We start from the raw sequence: 22,851 nt of genomic DNA, 5'->3' as shown, positions 1-22,851 counted from the left end.
TTAAATTTATTCTGCCTTGCTGCAGTTTCATGTCAGCATCTCTTGCATATAGCAGATATAATCAGTACTTGTGACACACACACACACACGCGTTGCCAGTGGTCGCATGTCTGCACTCTGAAAATAAATGTGCGCGTACGGAGCTGCTACACTGATTCATCGTCATCTCAAAGTGAGAGAAAACAGAAGGAGGGTATTTCTGTCTGTTAGTTTGAGTTTCAAACTGGAGCCTGATGTAGCATCAACATCTTGTTACAGAGATGGTTTATCACTATCTCTCCTCAGCTTTTTGTTTCGGCACGTGTTTGCTGGTGAAAGGGTGTCGAGATGGAGTGGTGAAGAGCGATGGAGAGATAGGTGAGTGTTTTACAACTAAAAAAGGTACAAAGCTATCATCACGGAAAACGGGAGGTCCACTGGGAAGAAGATGGATGATCTCAGAGCACCAATTAAGAGGCAATAAAAGGGAACAACTTTGCCATGATGTAACAGACATCATGGCAAAGAATAAAGAAAACTGAGGCTGATATAACTACACAAATACAGACACAGGGGGCAACCGGAGGAGGAGGAAACATCTGAGAAACTAGATACAGCTCAACCAAATCAGATGAGGAGACAAGGGGAAAATATAACTAAAGGTAAGACGCAAAAGATGCAAGACTATCAAAATAGCAAAAAACACCCGAACACCCAATACAGACACAAAGACTTAACAAGTTATAAAAAGATACTAGTTAGTAGGGCTCGGCCATATCATACCGTTCACCGATATGGCCGAGCCCTACGGCCCTACGGCCATATGGCCGGTAATATGGCCGGTAATATGGCCGGTAATACTTCACTTCATGTGCTTAAAATGGAAGGCTTTTTGTGCTCACCTAAAACCTTTAAGCTTGTCTTTTGCTAACTTGTGTAGAACTTCAATCTTAAGACGTGTACTGCCACAGCAACACAAACACAGCAGCAATAGGCAGAAATTTCCCTTCTACTGTATGATACCCGTGTCTTATCATTGCCTACAGTTAGGCAATGATAAGAAAATGAAATATCGCGATAGAATATGGGTAAAACACGCATGCGTAGTGCCTTTGTTTTTATACGCAGATGGCGGAAAAAGCATGGCGGCGACAGAGAATGAGAAGGGCGAAAGCGGATCGTTGAATGAAACAGATGAACCAGAATTGGTTTGTAAAAGCCCTGCGGCAGACTGGCGTCCCGTCCAGGGTGTACCCTGCCTCTCGCCCTATGACAGCTGGGATGGGCTCCAGCGCCCCCCGCGACCCTGAAAAGGATAAGCGGAAGCGAATGGATGGATGGATGGATGGATGGATGGTTTGTAAAAATGGCGCAACTTCAGTGGTGTGGAACTGGTTTGGCTTTGGTGTATCCATCAGATACACACAAAGGCACAATTTTTGGTAGAGCATGCAAGCGGGCTGTCGTTATTACCGTGTTTTTCAGAAAATAAAGTACACTTAAAATCAATCTTTTGATTTTCTGAAAAATCGACAGTGCCCCTTATAGTCCGGTGTGCCTTATGTATAAACTCTGGTTGTGCTTACTTACCTCCAACCGATTTTATGTGGTACACGGCGCTCAAAAATCTGTCAAAAAATGTTCTAGTATGACTTTCGTAAGCTATGAAGCCGCACCACTTGATGGATTGTCGGAGCATTACGGCTGCAGGAGCCTCGCGGAGTGATAGGTACTGTGCTTCAACATAATATTACCGTATTGTGTGTGTGTACAACCTCTTTCTAAGTTTTGTGGATATTATATATGGTTATGCTCAGGATGTGTCGGCCAGTTTCCACTGGAAATGCCTTTTGGTTAAACTGTCAGCAAGTAATTTGCATTTGAACTGTTAAATTTTTTATATAACTTTGATGCACATAAAAAACAGCTGCTTATTTAAGCGAAAATACATTGATGGGGTTTTTTTTGTACTAACAAAGTTGTGGAGTTGTAAAGTATTTTGTCTCGCGTCAATTATATCATCAGGTATGTTGTTATCGCAAATTTTCAAATATATATCGCGATAAATATTTTTGGCCATATTGCCCTGCCCTACTAGTTAGGCTAGACTAAACTAAAGAATACAAAGTAACAAACAGTTGTTAAGAAAACTATAAAATAAGGATTCCGAATTACAAAACTCAAGTAGCAAAACCAAACTAAGGATGCGCGCGCACACACACACACACACACACACACACACACACACACACACACACACACACACACATAATTGATTTTGTGATATTGTAACATATATCAATATCAACAGATATGAAAGAAAATTATTGTGCTGTTATTTTTTTCTAAACCACTGAAAATACCCCTCCAAAAAATAATTATTCTGGTTCTAATACTTCACTTCATGTGCTTAAAATGGAAGGCTTTTTGTGCTCACCTAAAACCTTTAAGCTTGTCTTTTGCTAACTTGTGTAGAACTTCAATCTTAAGACATGTGTACTGCCACAGCAACACAAACACAGCAGCAATAGGCAGAAATTTCCCTTCTACTGTATGATACCCATCTACCCATTTTCTTAACCGCTTATCCAGTTCAGTGTCACAGAGGCAGCTGGAGTTTATCTCAGCTGACTGGGATAGGAAAGAGGCAGGCTACATCCTGGACATGTCCTATTGTAAGACATGACTTCTAACACTCTTCATGCAAAATTCAATACTCTTCTGAGTCAGAAACCCCTAGAGGACTCTATAGCTTTTTGTGAGTTACTTTTCTTTCAGTCAAGTAACTCACATTCACACAGCAGCTAAGTATGTTCACTGCTGTCCTTTTTTAACGACACATAAACACTTCAGACATCCTCACATACACACACACACAGTCTTTGTTTAGATGGAAGCTGACCACTGCTTCTGTTTTTGCTCATGTCTGATGTCCAGCTGACTCCCCTTCATGATTCATTATGCGGCAGTTCAGTGGGATATGCACTCCGCTGAGTGCGCTTCCTCGTTGCCTTCATTGTCTGAAGAATGATTAGGCTGCCACTGCTGTATCTATTTGTGTGTGCGAGTGCACATGTGGAGGTGGGGTGTTCGATGTGCAGCGAGTGCTCTTCCATTGGCGTTCGCAATAACCCAAACCAAAAACACACTCAGAATTTCTGGGGACAAGCGAGCCATGTTTGGTGTCAAAACTCCACTTCAAGGTACAATAACAGAAAAGGACAACCGGGAATCAAAGGGGGGCGCTGATGCATTACTGTTTAAGCGTGTGCACATGGGAGTGTTTGCAGCAGGGGTTGACAGGGTACTGAGATCGTGTCTGTCTTAAGAACACAGGCATGAGACCTCCCGGGTATGTTGTTCGCACGTCCTTGGAGAATCACACCCAGCGGCTTACACATGGACAGATAGGACGCACAAACACAGTCGCTCCCTGCGAGGCAGCAGTAATCCATCTTCTCAGCCCGAATGCATGCAGCACACTTCCACTCAGCATGATGCATAGAGATGAGCACAACGTAAACAGGCACCTCAAGTTGTTTAGTTGTGACAAAGATCAAAGAAAGAAACACGGCAGCTAAGACAAAAAACAAGCATGCTGATCTGACGTCAACGCCATTAGGCCTAATAAATCCTGAACTCAACAAGACAGCTAAAATATTCCCTCAGACAGCAGCCACTTTGCCAGTGACGCGTCTCAGCTTTCACTTCACAGTAAGGCTGTGTATTTTGCACCAAGTAAGAGGGGGTGTGTGGTAGGGTAACGCTTTATTTTTTGTAGAGCTTAACTAAGTGAGTACCGAGAGCTGGAACCCATAAATCATCATCATCAAAAACAATTCACATAAATAAAGCAGTGCAAAGGCCATAAGTACCAGCACCAGTTTGTCTGTGCAGCCAGCACTGCTTCTGTGTGACAGAGTAGTCCTGAATGGCCCAGTTAGAGCCAGTTATATTTCCCCAGTGACAAAAAGTATTTGCTCAGCTCATCACAGTAGAGTTTAGGAAATAAATATCTTGAATCTTCTACTAAGCTTCATAGTTATCTGTTCATTCGCAAAAAACAAATAAAACCCACTGTAACATAAAAGCATAAAGAGCTACTAAACGTTAGTGTTATTCATGCAGAAATACACATTTTACAAGACGTCCAGTAGCCTCCTGTCTCCTTTGTGAGCAGTTATGTATTAATTTTACATTCGTCATCTGCCTGCCTCAGTTCTGAAGAGCCTGACTCCCAGGCGTCCACTTTCTGACATCGGCCTAGGGTGTTTGTTTTCCTTAAAGCACTTTTATAGGGCATGAGAACCCCTTAATAGACAGCAGGCTTCAATTTCTTAACACTGACTTCTTTATCAGATTGCTGCCAGCTTACTCTCAGTGGAGGTAATTCAATTCAGTTAAAAAAGGAGCCTGTACATTTACTCTGGTCAGCTGTTCCAGACAAATGATTCTGCTGTGTGCAAAGACAAATGACCCATTAAAGCATCTAAAACACTGCTGCACCTTCTGCGATCATTTTTTCCCTTTTTTTTTTTCTTTTGCCCAAGACATAAGTCACATTTAAACCCTGGATTAAGCTCTTCAAATGATTTCATGTCATTTTCTAGATAAAAAATGTACTTACTCAAGATAAACAGTCCAGTGAAGAATGACCCTAACTGCTATAATCAGTTACATGACGTCCCCGTCAACGTGATGATGATGACAAATAGTAAGATTAGACACATTGGCAAATGAAGTAAATAGTATTGATCCTCTTGTCATAATGCATTATTCTGCTGGAAAGCCTTGGGTACATGCATTTATATGGTTGTCATTTTTACATGTACCAACAACAAGAGTACTGCAGTCCAAACTTGGCACTTATTTAAAGCAAAGACCTCTACAGTTGGTCACTGTGCCCTGCCACACCGCAAAATGTAATCATGACGAGCACAAGGAACACGACAAACAGGCCAGGGCACTGACTCAGTTTCAACGCTCCTCTACAAGCCAATCAGATGGAGCATTTTAACAAATCCAATCTGCAGACCCTGCTGCCAGCATCAAGATGGTCCAAGACCACGATGCTCTCCTAGGTTAATACCCAGAGGGGTCAAAGCTATTTTTGGCAGGACAAGATATACACAATGTAAAATAAAATCACTGTACATTTATCTAGACAATTTTGTCTGGCCTAAATGTTTCCTTAAACAGATTATTCTTGTTTTTTATGTATTTAAAAGAACCATGCCAAATCTATGTATTTGACCTACTGCTGACTAGTCTTCTTTTCCTTATTTCTTAAGTAGTGTTGCTCCAAAATAGGTAACCAGGCTCTTCCTGTCTTGTGCAAACATACATGGAAGTATATAAGCAAAACGTTTGGACAATTCAAACGAAAGTCAATATTTGGTATGACCACTTATATGCTGCAACACAGACTGAATTCACTTAGGCAAACTTTCTTGTAATTTCTTTAAGTAGTCATCAGGAATGGTTCTCCCGCCTTCTTGAAGGACATTCAAAGCTCTTCTGTGGATGTTGGCTGCCTTTTTTTCTGTTCTCTGTCAAGATGATCCTTCACTTCCTCAAATATGTTGAGGTCATGTTGAGGTTGTGCAAACCATGATTGATAGTGTTCCACGACATATCCAGATATGTTTTTACTGCAATGGCAGTCTGTTTGGGATCACTGTCATGCTAAAAATGGTGCTGCTAATCAGACAATCTGATGGTACTTTTCTGCTTTCATAACTCCATAAATTTTGACAAGATTCCCAACACCACGGCCTAAAATCTAGTCCCAAACCATGACAGAGCCTCCACCTTCTGTTTTACAGAAGGCTGTAGACACTTAATGTTGGACACCACTTCTGACCTCGTACATTTTGACGACAAGGTCACTTCAGTAGACCTTTTGCCACTGATTTTCAGTCCAATTTTGTGTAATTTGGCATACCTCAACCTTTTCTCCATGTTTCCCATTCTTAAACATGGCTTCTTGACAGCTACCCTTCCACTGAGATCATTTCTGATGAGGCTTTAGTGAACAGTAGATGGATCAATTGTAGTGCCAGATACACCTCTCAATACTTTTTTGATGGATTTTCTATTTCTTAAGAACATGAATTTCAGATACTGTTCATCTACTGTAGGTTGTTTTTAGGCCTTCCACATCTTCTTTTATCCTCCACTTGCCTGTTTTCCTCACATTCCTCGTTTGAAGCTTTGTAAGATCCCAAAAGACGGAAGGAATAAGTAGTAGGGTTTAAGAGTGTAATAACGGACTGAAACAGAAGATGGCAGCACTGCATGTACAAGGATGCCAGCTGCCGTTAAGCCCCGAAGAAGAAGAAGTAGTGTCCGGTATCGTAGCTGTGTCCAAATTCAGGAACAGCATCCTCCTGTGCCTGCATTTGTAGGCCGATTACGTTACAGCGACACGATGAAGACTGTCCAAATTTGAAGACTCCGACAAATGCGGCCGACAAATGCGCCCTTCATTTCCCCAGATTTGAAGGATGGGTCGGGTGTATACTTCGTGGCCCAACCTATCAAAGAATTCATAGCGCGGCCCTGCTCAGTTTCCAACAATAGCGGCAGCTAGTTAGTTTTAATATTACTCTTATTATTCTTTCTGGGTCACAAAATAAACGTTTAACATATTTTCAGGCGAGAATGTAGCTGTGTAAACTTCAGATATCTGCTTGGTTTATCAAGACACCACATGTTTTCAAAAGCACTTTCGGAGACGTCTGTTACCCACCAGCTCGTTAGCTAGCGGGGGTTCAAGGCTCACTAGAGCCGGTGAGAACACCGGACTCCCGGCAAATCGTTTTCAAACCCACCGCCGTCTTTCACTACTCAGGTTAAACATGATGTATAAGTCACTTAGATAACTTAAAAATGTTATTGTTTGGCTTATTTCAGTATATTCTTTGTTCCTTAGTAAATCAGTTTGGCTGAGATTAAAGTTATAGTTTTTACACAGCTGAATAAATGTCAAGCAGACAACTGATTATCAGAAGTGTGAGATGCTCGAGAATATACTCGTGTCCTGTTATATCTCAGATAGCAAGGAGCAGACAGCTGAGTTTATTAAACTCCACCGAAACAATCTGCAAATTTCATTAAAATGTAATAAACTATGATCTTGTCTTTATTTTTAGTCAGCACGTACCTTAAGCACTTAAAGCTGTAAGCTAATGATAGTCATATAAGAGCAGGTGCATGCTGGTGCAATAAGCTGTACGTTTTACGTCCAATGGATGCATGATCTGATTAGTCGACTAATCGCAAAAATAATCGGTGACTAGTCGACTATCAAAATAATCATTTGTGGCATCCCTACAGTCAAACTGCATTATCTTTGGCCTTTTCTTTTAGTCATTGAAAGTAGAAAGAAAGTGTTGCATTGTTATGCCTCAATGATTCACAAGCCATTTTTAAGTCCTCTGGAAATGGTCAGGTACAAGGTCGGGACCTTCACAAAAGCTGGAACTATGATAAGAAAGTCTGGCTTCTTGGAAGCAAAATATAAAGAAATGAAGGATGCCTCAAGACTTTAGCACAGTACTAATACTACTGTGACAAAACAATTTTAAGACAGTTTAGGAGCGCTAACACCTGCAATTAGGTGTGAACCAGCGACAGGCTATGTCATGGGATATTAAACAGTGCAATCTAATATTAAACCACACTTGTTCAGGAAACATCTAAGTGATCTCAGATATCAATGTTCCAGGCATTTTGTTAGAGCAAATATACAAATGAAAAAGTAAGCCTCTTAGGAATTCAAAACTACATGAAGACAGAGGAAATGTTATGAGGCATTAAAATGGAAAGGCCATTATCGCCCACTCTCCCAAACTCCAATATTTGAAATATAGAATACTGATGAGTTAATCAATAAACTGGCAACATCAATCAACTAACAAACATCTTTTCTTAAAAGGCTTATTGTATAATTAGATTAAAAATGGGACTTGCCAAATGAATTCACACAAAGAAACGCTAATAGGATTAATTCCTCATGGTAAATGGTTGCATCGCCCTCTGTTGGTTGAGTACCTAAATCTAAATAACCACAAATATAACAAGTTTTCATTATTATGCTTGGCCTTATCTTATCAAGACTGAGTCAACAAAACATTAATTGGAATGCGCCGAGTGTCAAACAATTACTGACTCCGCTTTATCTGGAAAACACAAACTCTATTACACCGGTGATGATTATAATAAATAATGTTGTGTGTTTCTCTGTACTCAGGCACAACGATAGAGTGGAAGGACAGAAATATGGTGTCTTTGGGTGCATTCACGCAAGACCAAACACACACACACACACACACACACACACTATCGGGAACAACAGAGAAAGTATTTGCTGTCAGAACCATGTGTACAAGCTTGAGTGTATGTGTGTGAACATGCATGGGGGTGCGTTTATAGCCCCCTTGCCTGTTGCCATGACTCACCAATGAGTCACAAGCCAGGGAGTGCGAAGTTGCGCAAATCAGGAGCCCTTCTTTGTCACTTCATAGTTTGGCATGGTGCAGCAGCAGGTCGGTGACGTAATCTAATCATTAAGAGAAAGCTAGTCATCCTGGCATGGGAGTCATAGGTGTCAGAAAGGGAGGAGGGCTGATTCAACAATCACTGACTCAATATGAGACACGAGTAGGGCTGACACTTGGTTACTGTAAATGAATGGTCTCACTTGACAGGTTGGAGTGTAGGGAGCTGAAGGGAAAGCAAGCAGGCACGCATCCCTTTCTAGGCCCAGTCACAGGTATGAATTATACATCCTGCGTCCATGCCGGTGAAAGATATGTATAATGAAATCCCACCATGGATCGTGTGATTCACACACACACACACACACACACACACACACACACACACACACACACACAGCGCTTACTGTATGTGCACACAGCCCAGAAACACAATGCCAATCCTGTTTCAGCTATCTGCAGAATGAGCTGAGGAGTGAAGATAGAACTCCCATGGCTCTTATCACACTCTGCCCAGCTACAGCAGCGTTGACAAGACGAGAACCGCACATGTTTGCAGAGGAAACTACTGTGCGTTGAATGAAGGAAAGCAGGTTTTCAGAGGATAACAGCACATTATAAAAGCTGAGTCTGAGCTAGATGGCATGACGCTGAACTAAGAGTTTTTGCATTCGCAAAGTGGACAAAAGGCATTTAGGGTCAGATAAATCACCTGCCCATCCCCCAACAACATTCAGATGGTGTGGTTACTGCTCTTCTGCACCATCCTTTCCAGGCTTTTTTAAACTTTCTGCTGACTCGCTGTTCAAAGAGGAAACGTAGCCACAGAGTTTACGAATAATGGCGCGCCTTCATTGAATTCGAGATGCGACTGCTCCCAAGTGTATTCATGTTATATGTGGGTTGCTTTGTATTGCCTGCCCTCTTTGGTTCAGAGAGCCTTGCAAGATTGTTTATCCAACCCTCACTTTCGCAGAACTGCCTCCATCAAATCAAAGAGCCAACCTTTCGCATGCTGGACGATGATGAGTTCTGTTTAGCTAAGAATAGAAAATAACAAGATTTCTAAATGCACAGACATGCACCACAACAACCTGCCTCACCAAAATATCCAAAACATGCAGAAAGACAAAAGATGTGTTTAGATGTCACCACTGTTTAATCACTTATAAATATCCTTAAATCAAAGTCTTTGAAACATTTGGCCCCTGAAGTTTCTTATTAAGGCATCTTATTTACAGTTCCCAAAATGCTTGGTGAGCTGATGTAATCTCTTAGTAGATGCAGTATAGCTATACACCGCCAAACACAATGCCATGCATGCAGCTGAAGCTTGGGCAACAACAGTTCCAGGAAGCACCAAAATAGAGACAGGACGTTCATTTAGTAAACACAATAAAGCATGTCAGCAATCTGTGTAAAACAAGCTGTCAAATAAGATAAAGAAAGACATGATCTGTCTTACTCTATGAGTTGCTCCATTCCAGCACCCTGAGGCTCCAGTGGCTCCCCAGGTGGGGATTTGTAGTCCTCCTTTTTACACCCACTTGTTTATTTCCTGGAAGCAGAGAAACAAGTGTGTTATTCCGAAAGTGCATTAGAAGAAAAGGCCTGTATTTATCGACAGTTATTTTTACAGTAGGGTGAAATTCCTTTGTTTTCCCAGTTAGGAAGCTGAGGTCAGCAGCACACTGTAAACAATGTAAAACAGAGGGAAATGCTGAACAAGCACATGTGGGCCTATCTTTAAGTCATACATCAAAATCATCATTCATTTTAAAGCTGAAGGTGATTTTTTCCTTCAAGCTATCGGTCTTGTAGTTTGCATGTCCTCTGTATCTGTCAACCTCTCCGTGTTTTTTTAAGGGCCTCTCAAGCCCAGTGAGATCTTGAGGTGTTGAGTTTCAACGTTATCGTCATGCTGTGTGATTTATGATGGAAACAGAGCATAGGGCTGGTTTCTGTGTCCTTTGTGAATTTCTCTGAATGTTACACTACTACTACCAAGTATCGCAGCCTTCTACTTACACATCATGAATCTGAATAGGTGTTTAAAGCCCATAAACACGATCAGGACTATCAGGTCTTTTCTTACATCCATTTACAACTGGTTAATTACATGATTTGTACATTTAGTGTAGCAATGGAACTGACTTTCAAAAAGTTAATTCTGTTCCCGTTTTCAGTGGGAGAAACGTTTCGTCGCTCATCCAACTGACTTCTTCAGTCTCCATTGACTGCAGGTTTCCCCAACCTTACAGTACATTTGCACAATGACTAAAACTAGCACCACTGATGAACAATGGGCCACACGGTCAGTTTCTTGATCATTAATATGCAATTTGTCATGACCATTGATCAATGGCCGTAAGTAGCATTCACAGAGAGTGGGGGAATGGCTGCAATCACAGCATTGTAAGATGGTGACAGATGTACCCTTAGTCCCCCTCCTCGATTCAGAGATGGTCTTTCCCTTTTCACGTAACCTCATTGACTCCTCGCTCAAACCAGAGTTCCTCCCTGTCCAGGATGTGTACATCCTCATCATTGAAAGAGTGGCCACTCGCCTATAAGTATGAATAGACTGCAGAGTCCTGGCATGATGAGTTAGCTCTTCTGTGTTGTGCCATCCACTTAGCCAGAGGTTAAGGAGGAAACACTTACAGACATTTTTTCTGGCAAGTCCAAAGGCCCAAAGATCCATGTAACTGTGATATATAACAAATCAAGTCATTTTATGCTTAGAGTACATTTAAAGATGTCTATCTGTCTTTATTAGTGAAAAACACTGTTGTAAAGCAAAAATACCCTGTAAATACTATCATTACTGTAGATAACTATGTATTTTTACTTTATATTACATGTAGTTAAACCTATGGGTTCATTTATAGAAGGAAAACAATAAAGTTGTTATTAGTTAACCTTCAGTTAAAGTTAGTAGTGTTAAATGGCAACAACTAAAAAACAATAAAGCAAGCATAACACTGGATGACATGATAAATAGAGATGCCCTTGTTGACCAGCCAGGGACCAGAATCAACTGATTGCCAGTGTTATCGGCCTTGACCAGTGACTGAAAGATCAGCTAGCAAGCCTGTGCACGACAAGCACAGGAACACAGGCAGACAGTCCTCAGTGTGAGTCCTCACTCAACACAGATTCTCAAATGTTTTTTGAATGTTTAGAACAGCAACCCAAATCAAACACTTAAATTACCTTCACACAGCAGAAAACAAACAACAAACAGCAAAACAGAAACTAACAAAGGCAGAGTAGCTAAAGCTAAAGCTATCAAGAGCTCAGAGCCAGCTACAAGCTAGCAGCCTCAATATAAGCAAAGAGTCAAAGAAGTTGCAAGGAAAATTCTGGAGATTCGTGAAACAAAGAAAAGGGTCCGTGTCCTGTTATCTGGTGAAGCTATAAACATACAGAAAAATATGTCAGGCAAAACTTGTAAACTAGCACATAATGACAAAACAAGCAAATCTGGTCTCAGTTTCAGAACTGCGAAACCCAGACCATAGGTCTTAAGATTAAGCCCAATCTGAATATGCTTGAGAGTTTAGTTTTTAGTTTTTAGTCGACTTTTGAAAGTCTTTAGTGGAAAAAGATCCCCATAGCCCTTTTAGGGACATTTAAAGAAGCAAAAATGTTTTTATAATTAATCCTATACTATTGCCAATATTACTATACTAGGGCAGACACGCTCATGTTTGCCAGTGAAGAGTCAAGCTGTAGTATTTGAGCCAAATGCAATCATGATAATTTGGGACTTCCAGCATATAAAGGATTTTAGTACAGCAGTGGATCTATTAGAAGTATAGGTGAACTTTCCAAAGGTTATTAAAAGAAAATAAGTGTTTAAGATTAGCTAAAAGCATTACAAGAAAAAAAAAAGAATCAAATCACAAAGGCTGAGATTTACAATATGGTACCAAGGAAGGTTTTTTCTAAATAAGTAACTGTTACTCAACAATTAAATTACTAAAACAGTTGCTCTTTCATTTCCTGTGATTGACTAATCAAGTTACTGCTGCAGGTCTACAGTGACAGTTATTCTTTTCTTTTTCTTCACACATACACAGCTCAACTTGAATCAGTACAATGCGCATGAATCTAATCAATAGCTTTCATGTAAATGTCAGGCAATTATGCAGAGCTGCAGCACCTGGATAAACTGCATATGGGTGCTAACACCTCTTTCGCCCCGAGCCTGCATGTTAATTAAGCTGAACATCTGGCGAGAGGAAAAACACACTGTCGGATTGAACCGACGGGATGCTGCCTTGATCCAAAGTGCTGAATGTTTTGGAAGGTGAACTTCAGTTACATTTTTGATGTGCTTATTTCCCTGTGCCAAGATCTACTGCAGTCCAAAAAAATAAAATAAAAATACAGGGATTAGGAGCCAATCTTTTGCTGATGGTAGGAAATCTCTGGCTAAGAAAAGACAGCGGATGCTGAAATGTGCTGTAAGGTCAAGTTCCTACTTTTAACTGAATACATCATACTGATATCACAGAGGAGGGCATTGGGATTACATGACATGCAATGAAGTTATTAGTTTGTTTTTATTTTTACGTCTGATGTGGCAAACCGTACTAAACTGAGACTAATGTGCCCTGGAATGGACTGATTGTGATAAAGAAACAAAAATAAATGGAGACTTCCACCGAGCATAAATGCCCTTGTGCTCTTTGTTTGGGGAACCAGTCGATTGAGTTTTTGTGTCCCAGCATGGCAGAGTTTGGTCAACAGACAGACAACCAGACAAAGCAATTTATACCAGCTGTTCACAGATAAAAAGAACAACAATACATCAAACAGCAAGAACAAAAGACGACTCCACAACAGAGCAAAGTGTTATTGACTCACTGGTATCTCGGCTTTATTATCGCTCTCTAGTTCTGCCAGCACTAGCTAGATTTTGATAATCCTACTGTATGATGATAAAAGATTAAAGCAACATTTAAAAACGGCATGTTTTATTTCTCTTTTCACATATTTGTAAGGTATACACCTTTCCTTTCCTTCCACCTAGTCATGCATACTTGATCCATGCTGTACGGTAAGCAGGAGCAGTAGCCAGCCGCTGCCTGCCTGTCCCATCAAACATGCATAAGAAACAGATGTATCTTTGATGTAGGTTTGTTCATGTTGCCCCCGTGTGCATGAGTGTGTGAATGAGTGTGTGTGCTTGTATGTTTAGTGTCTCTTTTTTTTCTTCTTTTTTTTAAATGTGCTTCCAGGCCCTACGGGCACAAGCTAGGCTGAGGAGATGCGGCTGCATGCCCCGACACACAAGCAGAGACGGAAGGTTGCCACAGATCCAAGGGAGGATAAATGATCGATGCAGCCATGCATTATCTTTGAAAGCATGATTCCTATTGAGGAAAGGAAGTATGCAACTGTAATAGCTCCTGTTATTAAAACTACACCATTATGCATTCATTCCAGGTTTTGTTCAGCCTGCTTCAGATTAGCACAAGTGGTGCTCTACTGTACTATATTTTAAAGGCTTAACCATGAATATGTTTGCCTTTTGCACTGACAGTCAAGGAAGCTTTGAGAATAGGCACCAATAAATTCATACCTTCATATATCCATAAAGAGAGAACTATTGTGGAATATAATTATTATTTTAAAGGTATATTTAGGGATCCTAGTACTCACAGCTTGGACTGTATTCAGAGGTTACTAATGTTAGAGTATTTCGCTGGCACTGCACTTAATGACAAGCATGGCACCGGTTCACGAGACACTCATCTTTAAGCACCTGGAATAGTGAAAACTTCCCTTGCACAAGACTGTAAACAAGCATAACCATGAGTCATCTGAGCGAAAAGCTTTCCTATCCTGCGTGTTGCCAGCTTCATTCCAGCCAGTAGGTCCCAATTTGCTCCGTCTGGTGTGTCTGCTGTATGACTGAACTGTAGTTACCCTCCACCCACCTTCAAAAACCCCCACCCGTAAGTTGATGACCACCTAATGTTACCCAGTCCTCAGTTTCCTACCATCTACACACAAATGCAAACATACCGTAGTGTAACACATGTATTTATTTTGTCATTCACACAGCTACTACTTCCATTCTCTCTCTCTCTCTCTCACACACTCACACACACACACACACACACACACACACACACACACACACACACACACACACACACACACACATCTTTTTCCTTTTCCCCTAAGACAATTGTGTGTTGCTAACTCTCTATTGTAGAAGCCAGTCATTTCCACATGTGTGCTGACCATAAAGCAGCAAAGGGCCGACTAAAAGCATCCTTTTCCTGACTGGCAGGGTCACAATCTGCCTCATATAAACACAGGACACACCTTAGCCCAACAGATTCCACATATCCTTCTGACCTCGTTACCTCCCCCGAAGTGCTCCTCTTTCCACTGACACAGGATACTAATAAATAAATGTTGACAAAGCCGCTTTTTTTGGGGGGGTTTTGTTTTGTTTGTTTGTTTGTTTTTTATATCTTTCTCGTTGACGGGTAAAAGACAAAAAAAGAACACTCTTTGGGGTTTTTTAATTAAAAAAAAAAGTTTAAAAGCAAAGCTAAGCCGGGGTCCTTTTGTGTCTCTCAACGTGCCTCGCGCAGGGTTTCCCTAGCATTGTCATGACAACTGTGTGTACGCACCGACACTGGCCTTTGAAAACAATACACCCACAAAAAGTTGACTGAAGTGGGCCAGCTAAGATTTTTTTAAATGAAAAAAATCGTCCAGAAAACAGAGTGAAGCAGAGATATTAAGCGGAAAGGAAATGAATAGCGAACAAGTGCACAAGTGGGGACAAAAAGTGTAAGATGCAGTCATTTCCATACCTTCTTGTCGAAGAAGTATTTGTTTCCTTTTCAACTATTCCCGGGTGCCGTTCTTGTTAGCTAGAGTCAAGCGACTACTTAGCTTTTGTCACTGTGTTCTAAACAATTAGTTTGTGACACCGGTAATGTGTAGCGAGCCGTAGCAGCACGAGAAACAACTCCACCAAGCTGTAACTTTTCTCCGCCCCGGACTGCCTGCTTCTGTCTATCGGGGGGGATGCTTCGCTCCGCCTAGCTCAACCCTGAAGATAAATCACTGTGATCCACCGGATTTCAACTTTGTGTCTCCTTGCTGGTGGCAACATGTCTCTCCCCCCCCCGTAAAATTACACAGTATGCTATTTATAATTAGCGAGTTTCTTTAATCCCATTATATTTACCGCTTTTTTAGTGCAAAATCGAAGCCACTATTTGTGCCCCGTCTCCAGGCCAGAGTCAATTGTGATGATTGATTTCGGACAGGACAATTATATTAATAAGAGTTTAATGGGTTTTAGACTTTGCCCCGCTTCTTCATTAGCGAATCGGCTTAATCCTTTGAACTTTCCTTGTTCAAACAACCCGAGTGACACAGACATTAAAAGAGGTAATCCAGACTCACTCAACTGAATGCTTCACATGCTACCCTTTACTCCAAAGACATTTACATCTCTCCCCTGTTTTAAAGGGACAGCAGACTAAGATGGAGTGGAAGGGCCACAGCAACACTGGCACAGTGTGGTGATAAGAGGACGCTGAAGAGAATGCAGAAAACTGAAGCTTGTCAGATTGAAAAAAGCACATTAACTTGAGAGTTGGCTGGATTTGTAAAAAATAAAATAGCTGGCAATGGACAGATGCAAGATATACACGGTTACACCCAGTATCAACAACAAAGAGGATGTATGTTGTATCATAAGACACAGTGATAAAGTTATTTCACTAACTCATCAACACAAGACATTTTGTAAAGGGTAAACCCAGCCATGCTAGGGTTTAGCGTACTGAATCAAAACTAGCTATGTGTTTTGTTTGTTTTTAATTTAAATGCCCACAATTGTACGGAAGTAACAATCATGTTGTATATTATGTGTAATATATTTACACAAATGTTTGAAGTGCACTCACCAGCTTTTGTGTGTATTATCATGATGTTATTGAAAAGGATAAGATTATGTTTAATTAAGTGTCCTCACACAGACACACACATGCACACACACCTGCTCTTGTCTCCTTCCTGTCTCTCATCTCCTTCTCTGCTCCCCCAGAAGACTGAGCGAACTAGTGAGCCCTTCCTTTCACTGAATCAAAAAAATAATGCCGTACATAACAGTTTGACCGGCATGAACTAGTAGTTCTTTTTTAAAGTGATTCTCAAAGACCTTTTAGCCAAGAACTTGGTATATCTTGGTATAGTCAATTGAAGAAACTGGACAAGTGGAGGATAAAAGAAGAGGTCTCTGCCTTAAAAACAAAAACAAACAAACAAAAAAAAAAAACAGCAGCAGCAAAAACCTGACACAGGACCTGAGACACCCATCTGACCCTTTAGCTGACCCATCTCCTGTTCACTGAAATACACACACACACACCTCTTCTTGTCTTATTCTTCTCCCACAAACACATTTTCTCCTCTGCTTTCTACCCTTTCTGTGTGGAGTTTTCCTGTACTTGTGTGGGTTTTCTCCACATACTCCAGCTTCCTGCCATGGTTACTGGGCGATTCTAAATTGGCTGTAGGTGTGACTGTGAGTGTGCATCAATAAAGACTAGGGTCAAAATTATAAGAAAGAAAGTCATCAGAGTCCCTCCTGAGACCAGCTTTATGGAGGTAAAGTTGTAGATCAGCAATAATAGGAGTCTGATGACAAGATATGGTATGCAAAGTTGTCAAATATCACAAAGTACATAATTACACTGTAGGTAGCTACTTACAAATTTATATTTTTGTCTTTAATTTTAAAAGAACATTAAGTTTTGGAGCCAACATGGTTCATACTGTTAACCACTAGATAGCATCAGCGTGCCACTAGCTGGCACTGATACTAATACCATAAATAGGACTATACAAAATCTTACAGTTTAGCAAAGGTTGAAGGCTAGGTGTGCAGTGCATTCTTAAACACAATTCACTCCCAAGTAATAACAATAATCTCAAGAACTGAAGCAATCAACAAAGAAAATATTTACCCCATAGAATTCTACAGGACTGGAAATCTTTTTACAACCATATCTCCCCATCCGGTGGCCTTGCAGCAGAATGCAAGTTTTTAGACTATTGGCTTAATTTAATCAACCAGGAAGCTAGCTAGCATCCATGTTTGATAGTGTTTATGACTTGGATGTAATATTTTACATGAGAGTGGATGGAGCAAGTGTGCGTGCACCTAGCTGCAGGGAGCAGACTTTATCACTATTCATTACTTTATTGTCTCCTAATCACAATCTTTTATTTATTTTGGGATGATTTATTTGACCTCAAACATACCTTGATGGTAGTTTTTGTTGGTTGTTAATTACTTTTGCATTAATTTTAATATTTTAACCTAAACACTGCTGAAGTAGCTGAATACGTTTGTTTTTTTTTAAAGTCATATTTAAAAAAGAAACCCTCTGCACCATATTTCCTGCCTTTTAATCCAGGATTTTGCAGAATAACATTCTCGTCTGGCAAACATCAAATCCTGCAAAGCTTCTGTGTCTCACTGTCGTTTGATATGAATGCCTTTATCATATACGGGGGAAACACATGCAGCTGACTGATAAATTAAGAGAAAGCCCTTAATAACTGAAGATTCTTCCAGACAATATATGATGGATGAATTTATCGTACAAAAAATGAAAAGCATCTTTTTCACCTCCAAAGGAGACTTCTTTGAAGTAACACATCAAGGCTCTCCATTAGTAACATTAGAACACAAATGTAGAAAGCACTTTTTTGTGGGCTCCAATTTTCTATGTGGCCTCAACTGTATTTTTAAGGCTACTGCCATTTTAATTTGGGGGGTAAGGGAAGGGGGGACAATCAAGCTTGGTTAACAAGATCTGTCAGCAGACTGTGCAGGTTCAGTGTACAGGCACAGATACTTGCTAATTAGCTCAACTATTAGAAAAACTAGAATTTCAGTATATAAAACAGACTTCTTGAACAATCTGTTACCAAAATGAACTGCACAGCAAGTCAACTAATTTATCAATATTTCTTACCAGAGCTCCAATTCATTTATATAGCACATTAGAATATGTCTAGGACTGTCTAGCAGCCAATACATGAAACACCTGACTGTTAGCGTTTACGTCTCTAATAATGCAGGAGATCAATATCCGACCAATATCCTTTCTTTAAAAAAAAAATCAGGCTGTAAATATGTTCATTTCTGCCATGAAAATTAACACGAGTCTGTGTCGACTGACTTGCTTTTTGAACCAGCCTTATTTGAAGTATTGCAATCTCTTTAGTTCCCTTCATTTGTTTGCTTCAAAGTTTCAGTTTAGTGGGAACATGTTTTGTAAGAATGGTCTCTGCCACATTAGGCTTCCTGACTTGTAAGTCTAAGTCAAGCAACAGTAAATTGTTCTAATGTTCATAATGACCCATCACCAATATAATGTTTTTGAAACAATTATAATGCCATATAATATATACTTATTTAAAATAAGAGTAAATCTGATTTTTTATTGTAGAAGCCATGGCGTCAGGGTCAAGGGTTCTTCACTGTCAATTGACATTGTCATCTTTCACCAGGTTGTTATCAGCCTCCCCTCCGTAATCATCATGTTTTTAATCACAGTTTTTATATGTAGGCAATGCGTCGTTGCCAGGAACAGCAAGCTGGGTGAGGTTATGGAAGGACACAGTTATAAGTGACTTTAGTCTTAGTTAGCAAAGTGTGACAGCAGAAAACACAAGCTGTCACACTTTGCTGGGCACTGAAACAGAAGCTGGCATATAAAAGGGCCTAGTGATGCCATATAATGCATCATTAGTATTATTATATATGCTACAGCTTTCTCTAACTCAAGGTTTTAAAATGTATTGAATATTTCTATATAGAGCAATTATAGAACATTTTTATTACAGTCAATTTACAGTATGCTCAGGCTGAACATAAACAACAAAGGCAGTCTCATTTCATGTACTTTAGGTTTTGTAATTCCTTTGGCAAAATTATTGGCTGTTTTATATGTTTTATGGTTAGGTGAAAAAGAAAGCTTATACAAGACTCTGTATTCCTGTGAAAAACTTTGTACAGGCCATGGTTCAGTAGCTTGTAGGTCTACCTGTAGCAGCAAAAACTGAAGTAATCATTTTCTGTATGACTATTAGTCTCTTGCATCATTGTGGAGGAATTTTGGGTCTCTCTTCTTTACAACATTGCTTCAGTTCATTGAGGTTTGCGGGCAGTTGTATATGCACTGCTCTTTTAAGGTCCCATCACAGCATTTCAATGGAGATTGAATAGAATTCTTTTCTCTTTCAGCTATTCTGTTGTAGATTTGCTGCTGTGCTTGACATCATTGTCCTGTTGGATTATCCAGTTTCAGCTAAGTTTTAGCTGTCGGGACAGACAGCCTCACATTGTACTCTAGAATCATTTGGGATACAGAGGGTTCATGGTTGACTCAGTGACTGCGAGGTGGTTAGGTGCTGTTGCTGAAAAACAAACCCAAGTCATCAACCTTCCTCCTCGTGTTTGACAGTTCGTATGAGGCGTTCGTGCAGATATGCTGTGCTTGTTTTTTTCGTTTTTTTTTAACCATTTGGTATTAATCATTGTATTAACACACACCTGAATGCTTCAGACCAATATACTACCAAATGCTGCTGCTTATAGAGGTGCTCAAACTTGTTGATGATCAGTTAATCAAGTGCATTTGATTAGCAGCACCTGGCTGCTACTTACCCGCTTAATTCCTATGGAAGCAGAAAGGATGTACTTAGTTTTTAATAGTTTTTCATTCAGTAACACCTGTTGAAATTATTAGATCTTTTTTTCACATTGCTTACATCTGCATCTGTGATCAAGGACAACTTGGGGATGTCTTTTTATGGTGATGGGAAGAATATTTACCTCTAATTAAACTTTTACCATGTGTGACTCAGAGTTAGAGTTTACAATACACTGATACTTCCTGTTGTCCAGTTTCTATGTTCAGGTAGTTTCAACTTCTCATTATCTTAGATGTTTAGCCATCATGAACATGTTACCTCACATTCTGCGATGTCTACTGGCTACATAGTTTCTACATGAACTACATGTGGGCTACATGTGAACTACATATGAGCTACATAGAAATCATAGCTGAAGGTTGTTTTTAAGGGTGATCCCACTTACTCCGGATCTGCAGCGCAGGAACTCCTCTAAATTTCTGTCTGTTTAGAACCACAGTACACTTACACAAAATTTGTCTTGAAGAAATGCATAATATAATCATCACCAAGAGTGATTTCTGTCCTTACAAGCCTAATACCAAGCTGTCAGGATCTGGTAATGGGTTCACTGTAATGGGGTCAGCCCCATACACAAGAAACTGTGATGCACTGTGTATTCTGACACCTTTCTGTTTGAACCAGCATGAACTTTTTTAGCAGTTTGAGGTACAGTAGGTTGTCTCTGCGATTCAACCACATGGGGCAGCCTTTTAACTCCCCAATGCATCAATAAGCCTTGATCGCCCATGACCATGCAGAGTATACAATTCCAACAAGCTTCAAAGTCAATAATTGGCATGACCGCCTTTATTATTCAACACAGTCTGAATTCCCTTAGGCAGGCTATCTTGTATCTTCTTTAAGTAGTCCTCATGAATAATTCTCCAGGCATCTTAAAGGACATTTCAAAGCTCTGCTTCTTGTTCTAATACAGGGGTGTTAAACTTATTTACCACTTTATCACGCGGAGAAATGGCTTACTTAAGATAAAAATTAGCTGTATGTGGCCCACAATATAAAATGAGTTTGGTATCCCTGATTTAGTCCTCACTAGGCCATAAAACTCAATGAACAAGTGGAAACAAGCTGGAATGAAAAACAACGCATGACAAATCTGTCACAGCATGATGAGGAGATACAAGGTTTAACTTTTGCAGGATGCTGATGAATGGATGAATCTCAGGCGTGCAGGATAATTGGACATCGAGGTTAGAACTCATCAGTGAGAACTGATATTGTTAAAGAAAGAGAGAGACACAGCAACAAAGAAATCACAGGAAACAATGTGAGGAAGATCCCCCCCAAAAACTGTAGAGACACAGTTTTACCAGATGTTCTCTGCTGTTGTCTGGATTCTGAAATGGGAGAAATAATAATATTGAGCAGAAACAATGAGAGGACAGGACATCAGAGATTGATGTTGTGTGTGTGAACCATGTTTGTATGTTTTTAGGTTTTAAGTTGTTTTTGTTGGTTTCATTAAAGTGATTTGAGACCATCAAAATGAAACATTCTGTTAAAGCCCAACTCTCATTTTATTCTGATGTATACATTATATGTTGATGACTCTATTCTTTAATGGGGAAAATCCATCAACCATATCAACCAAAGTAACTTCATCACTGATATCATTTCTAGAGGCTGATGAAAGGTTGGAAATGCTGCACCATCCTTATGATTTCCCAAAAAGGTGTCCTTCTTTCCCGCGGTGCTACGCCCTGAAAGTACACTTATAGTTTTAGCAAATTACAAGAGGATCATTATTATTATTTAACAGTTGGAAGGTGGATATGGTGAATGATGGATGATGATGGAGAGAAAGATCAGTGAGCGTTGATTTAAGAGAGGTGGAGGAAGAGATGGAGAAGTGGAACAGAATGGAATGGAGGCCAGGTGGAGAAAGGAGGGATGTGGAAGCGACTGTTGTCCAGCCTGCTGAACCCCCAGCAGCCTCGTGCGCACTCTTGTCAGCAGAATGTTTCCTGTTTCTGGTCACCCAGGACCAGGAGCCTTTTTTCTTTTTCTCCGGCTCTTTCTCCCATTTTATTTTTTTCTTCTTTTTCCTTTCTTTGCTTTTTTTCTTGGCCTCCTCCTCGTCGCCTGATGTGGATCTGAAGAGCCTGAAGCTTTTTTCTTTTTCTTCTGATGTTCCACGAGTTCTGTTTTTGTTCCACAGTTTATTATTTTAAACTACATTATTTATTTTATTCTTCGGCTAAAACACTGCACAATTTTGCAGCTGTTCTGTCTTGTCCTTTTGAGTTTCTCTGTTTTTTTTATATTTTGCCTCTCATTGTATGTTTTGAGTATTTCAGAATTTCTGGCCTCCACTTCTTTGTGCTTTTTTACCAGTTTTTCGTAATCTTGCACTTGTTTTATTTTCTCCTGCTGCATTTCTGTTCTGCAGCTGTTGGTTCTTCATCTCAAATGCTTTACATTTCTGCTGCAGTTCTTGTTTTTCTTCTATTTGTTTGCTTTGCTGAAATTGCTTGTAGTCATGTGTATCATGATCATGATGTATCATGTATTGTGTGTGCATCTTTCAACTTCGCTTCCAGCTCTGCCACTTCCAGATGCATCTTTCCCTCCATTATTTGGTATATGTGCTCCAGCT

At 40.1% G+C, this 22,851-nt stretch overlaps 1 protein-coding gene and 1 long non-coding RNA gene across 2 annotated transcripts in view; one reads left to right on the top strand and one right to left on the bottom strand.

Annotated features, from left to right (window-relative positions):
• Positions 1–15,563, bottom strand: part of ankfn1b (ankyrin repeat and fibronectin type III domain containing 1b) — a 173,129-nt gene extending 157,566 nt beyond the window's left edge. The window contains exons 1-2 of the mRNA XM_082544503.1: positions 15,326–15,563; positions 9,946–10,038 (exon numbers count right to left, since the gene is read on the bottom strand). Coding sequence (XP_082400629.1) covers positions 9,946–9,962 — 17 coding nt within the window. The 5' untranslated portion in view covers positions 9,963–10,038; positions 15,326–15,563. The remainder of the gene's footprint in view (positions 1–9,945; positions 10,039–15,325) is intronic.
• Positions 15,564–15,698: 135 nt separating this feature from the next.
• On the top strand, positions 15,699–16,156 carry LOC309713125. Its single transcript, XR_014278491.1, has 2 exons — positions 15,699–15,911; positions 15,993–16,156. It is a non-coding gene; the product is annotated as an uncharacterized lncRNA (long non-coding RNA).
• The last annotated feature ends 6,695 nt before the right edge of the window (positions 16,157–22,851 follow it).

This window comes from Aulonocara stuartgranti, assembly GCF_965226115.1.
Source record: "Aulonocara stuartgranti genome assembly, chromosome: 8".
NCBI lineage: Eukaryota > Metazoa > Chordata > Actinopteri > Cichliformes > Cichlidae > Aulonocara > Aulonocara stuartgranti.
This window is presented reverse-complemented; position numbering and strand designations above follow the sequence as displayed.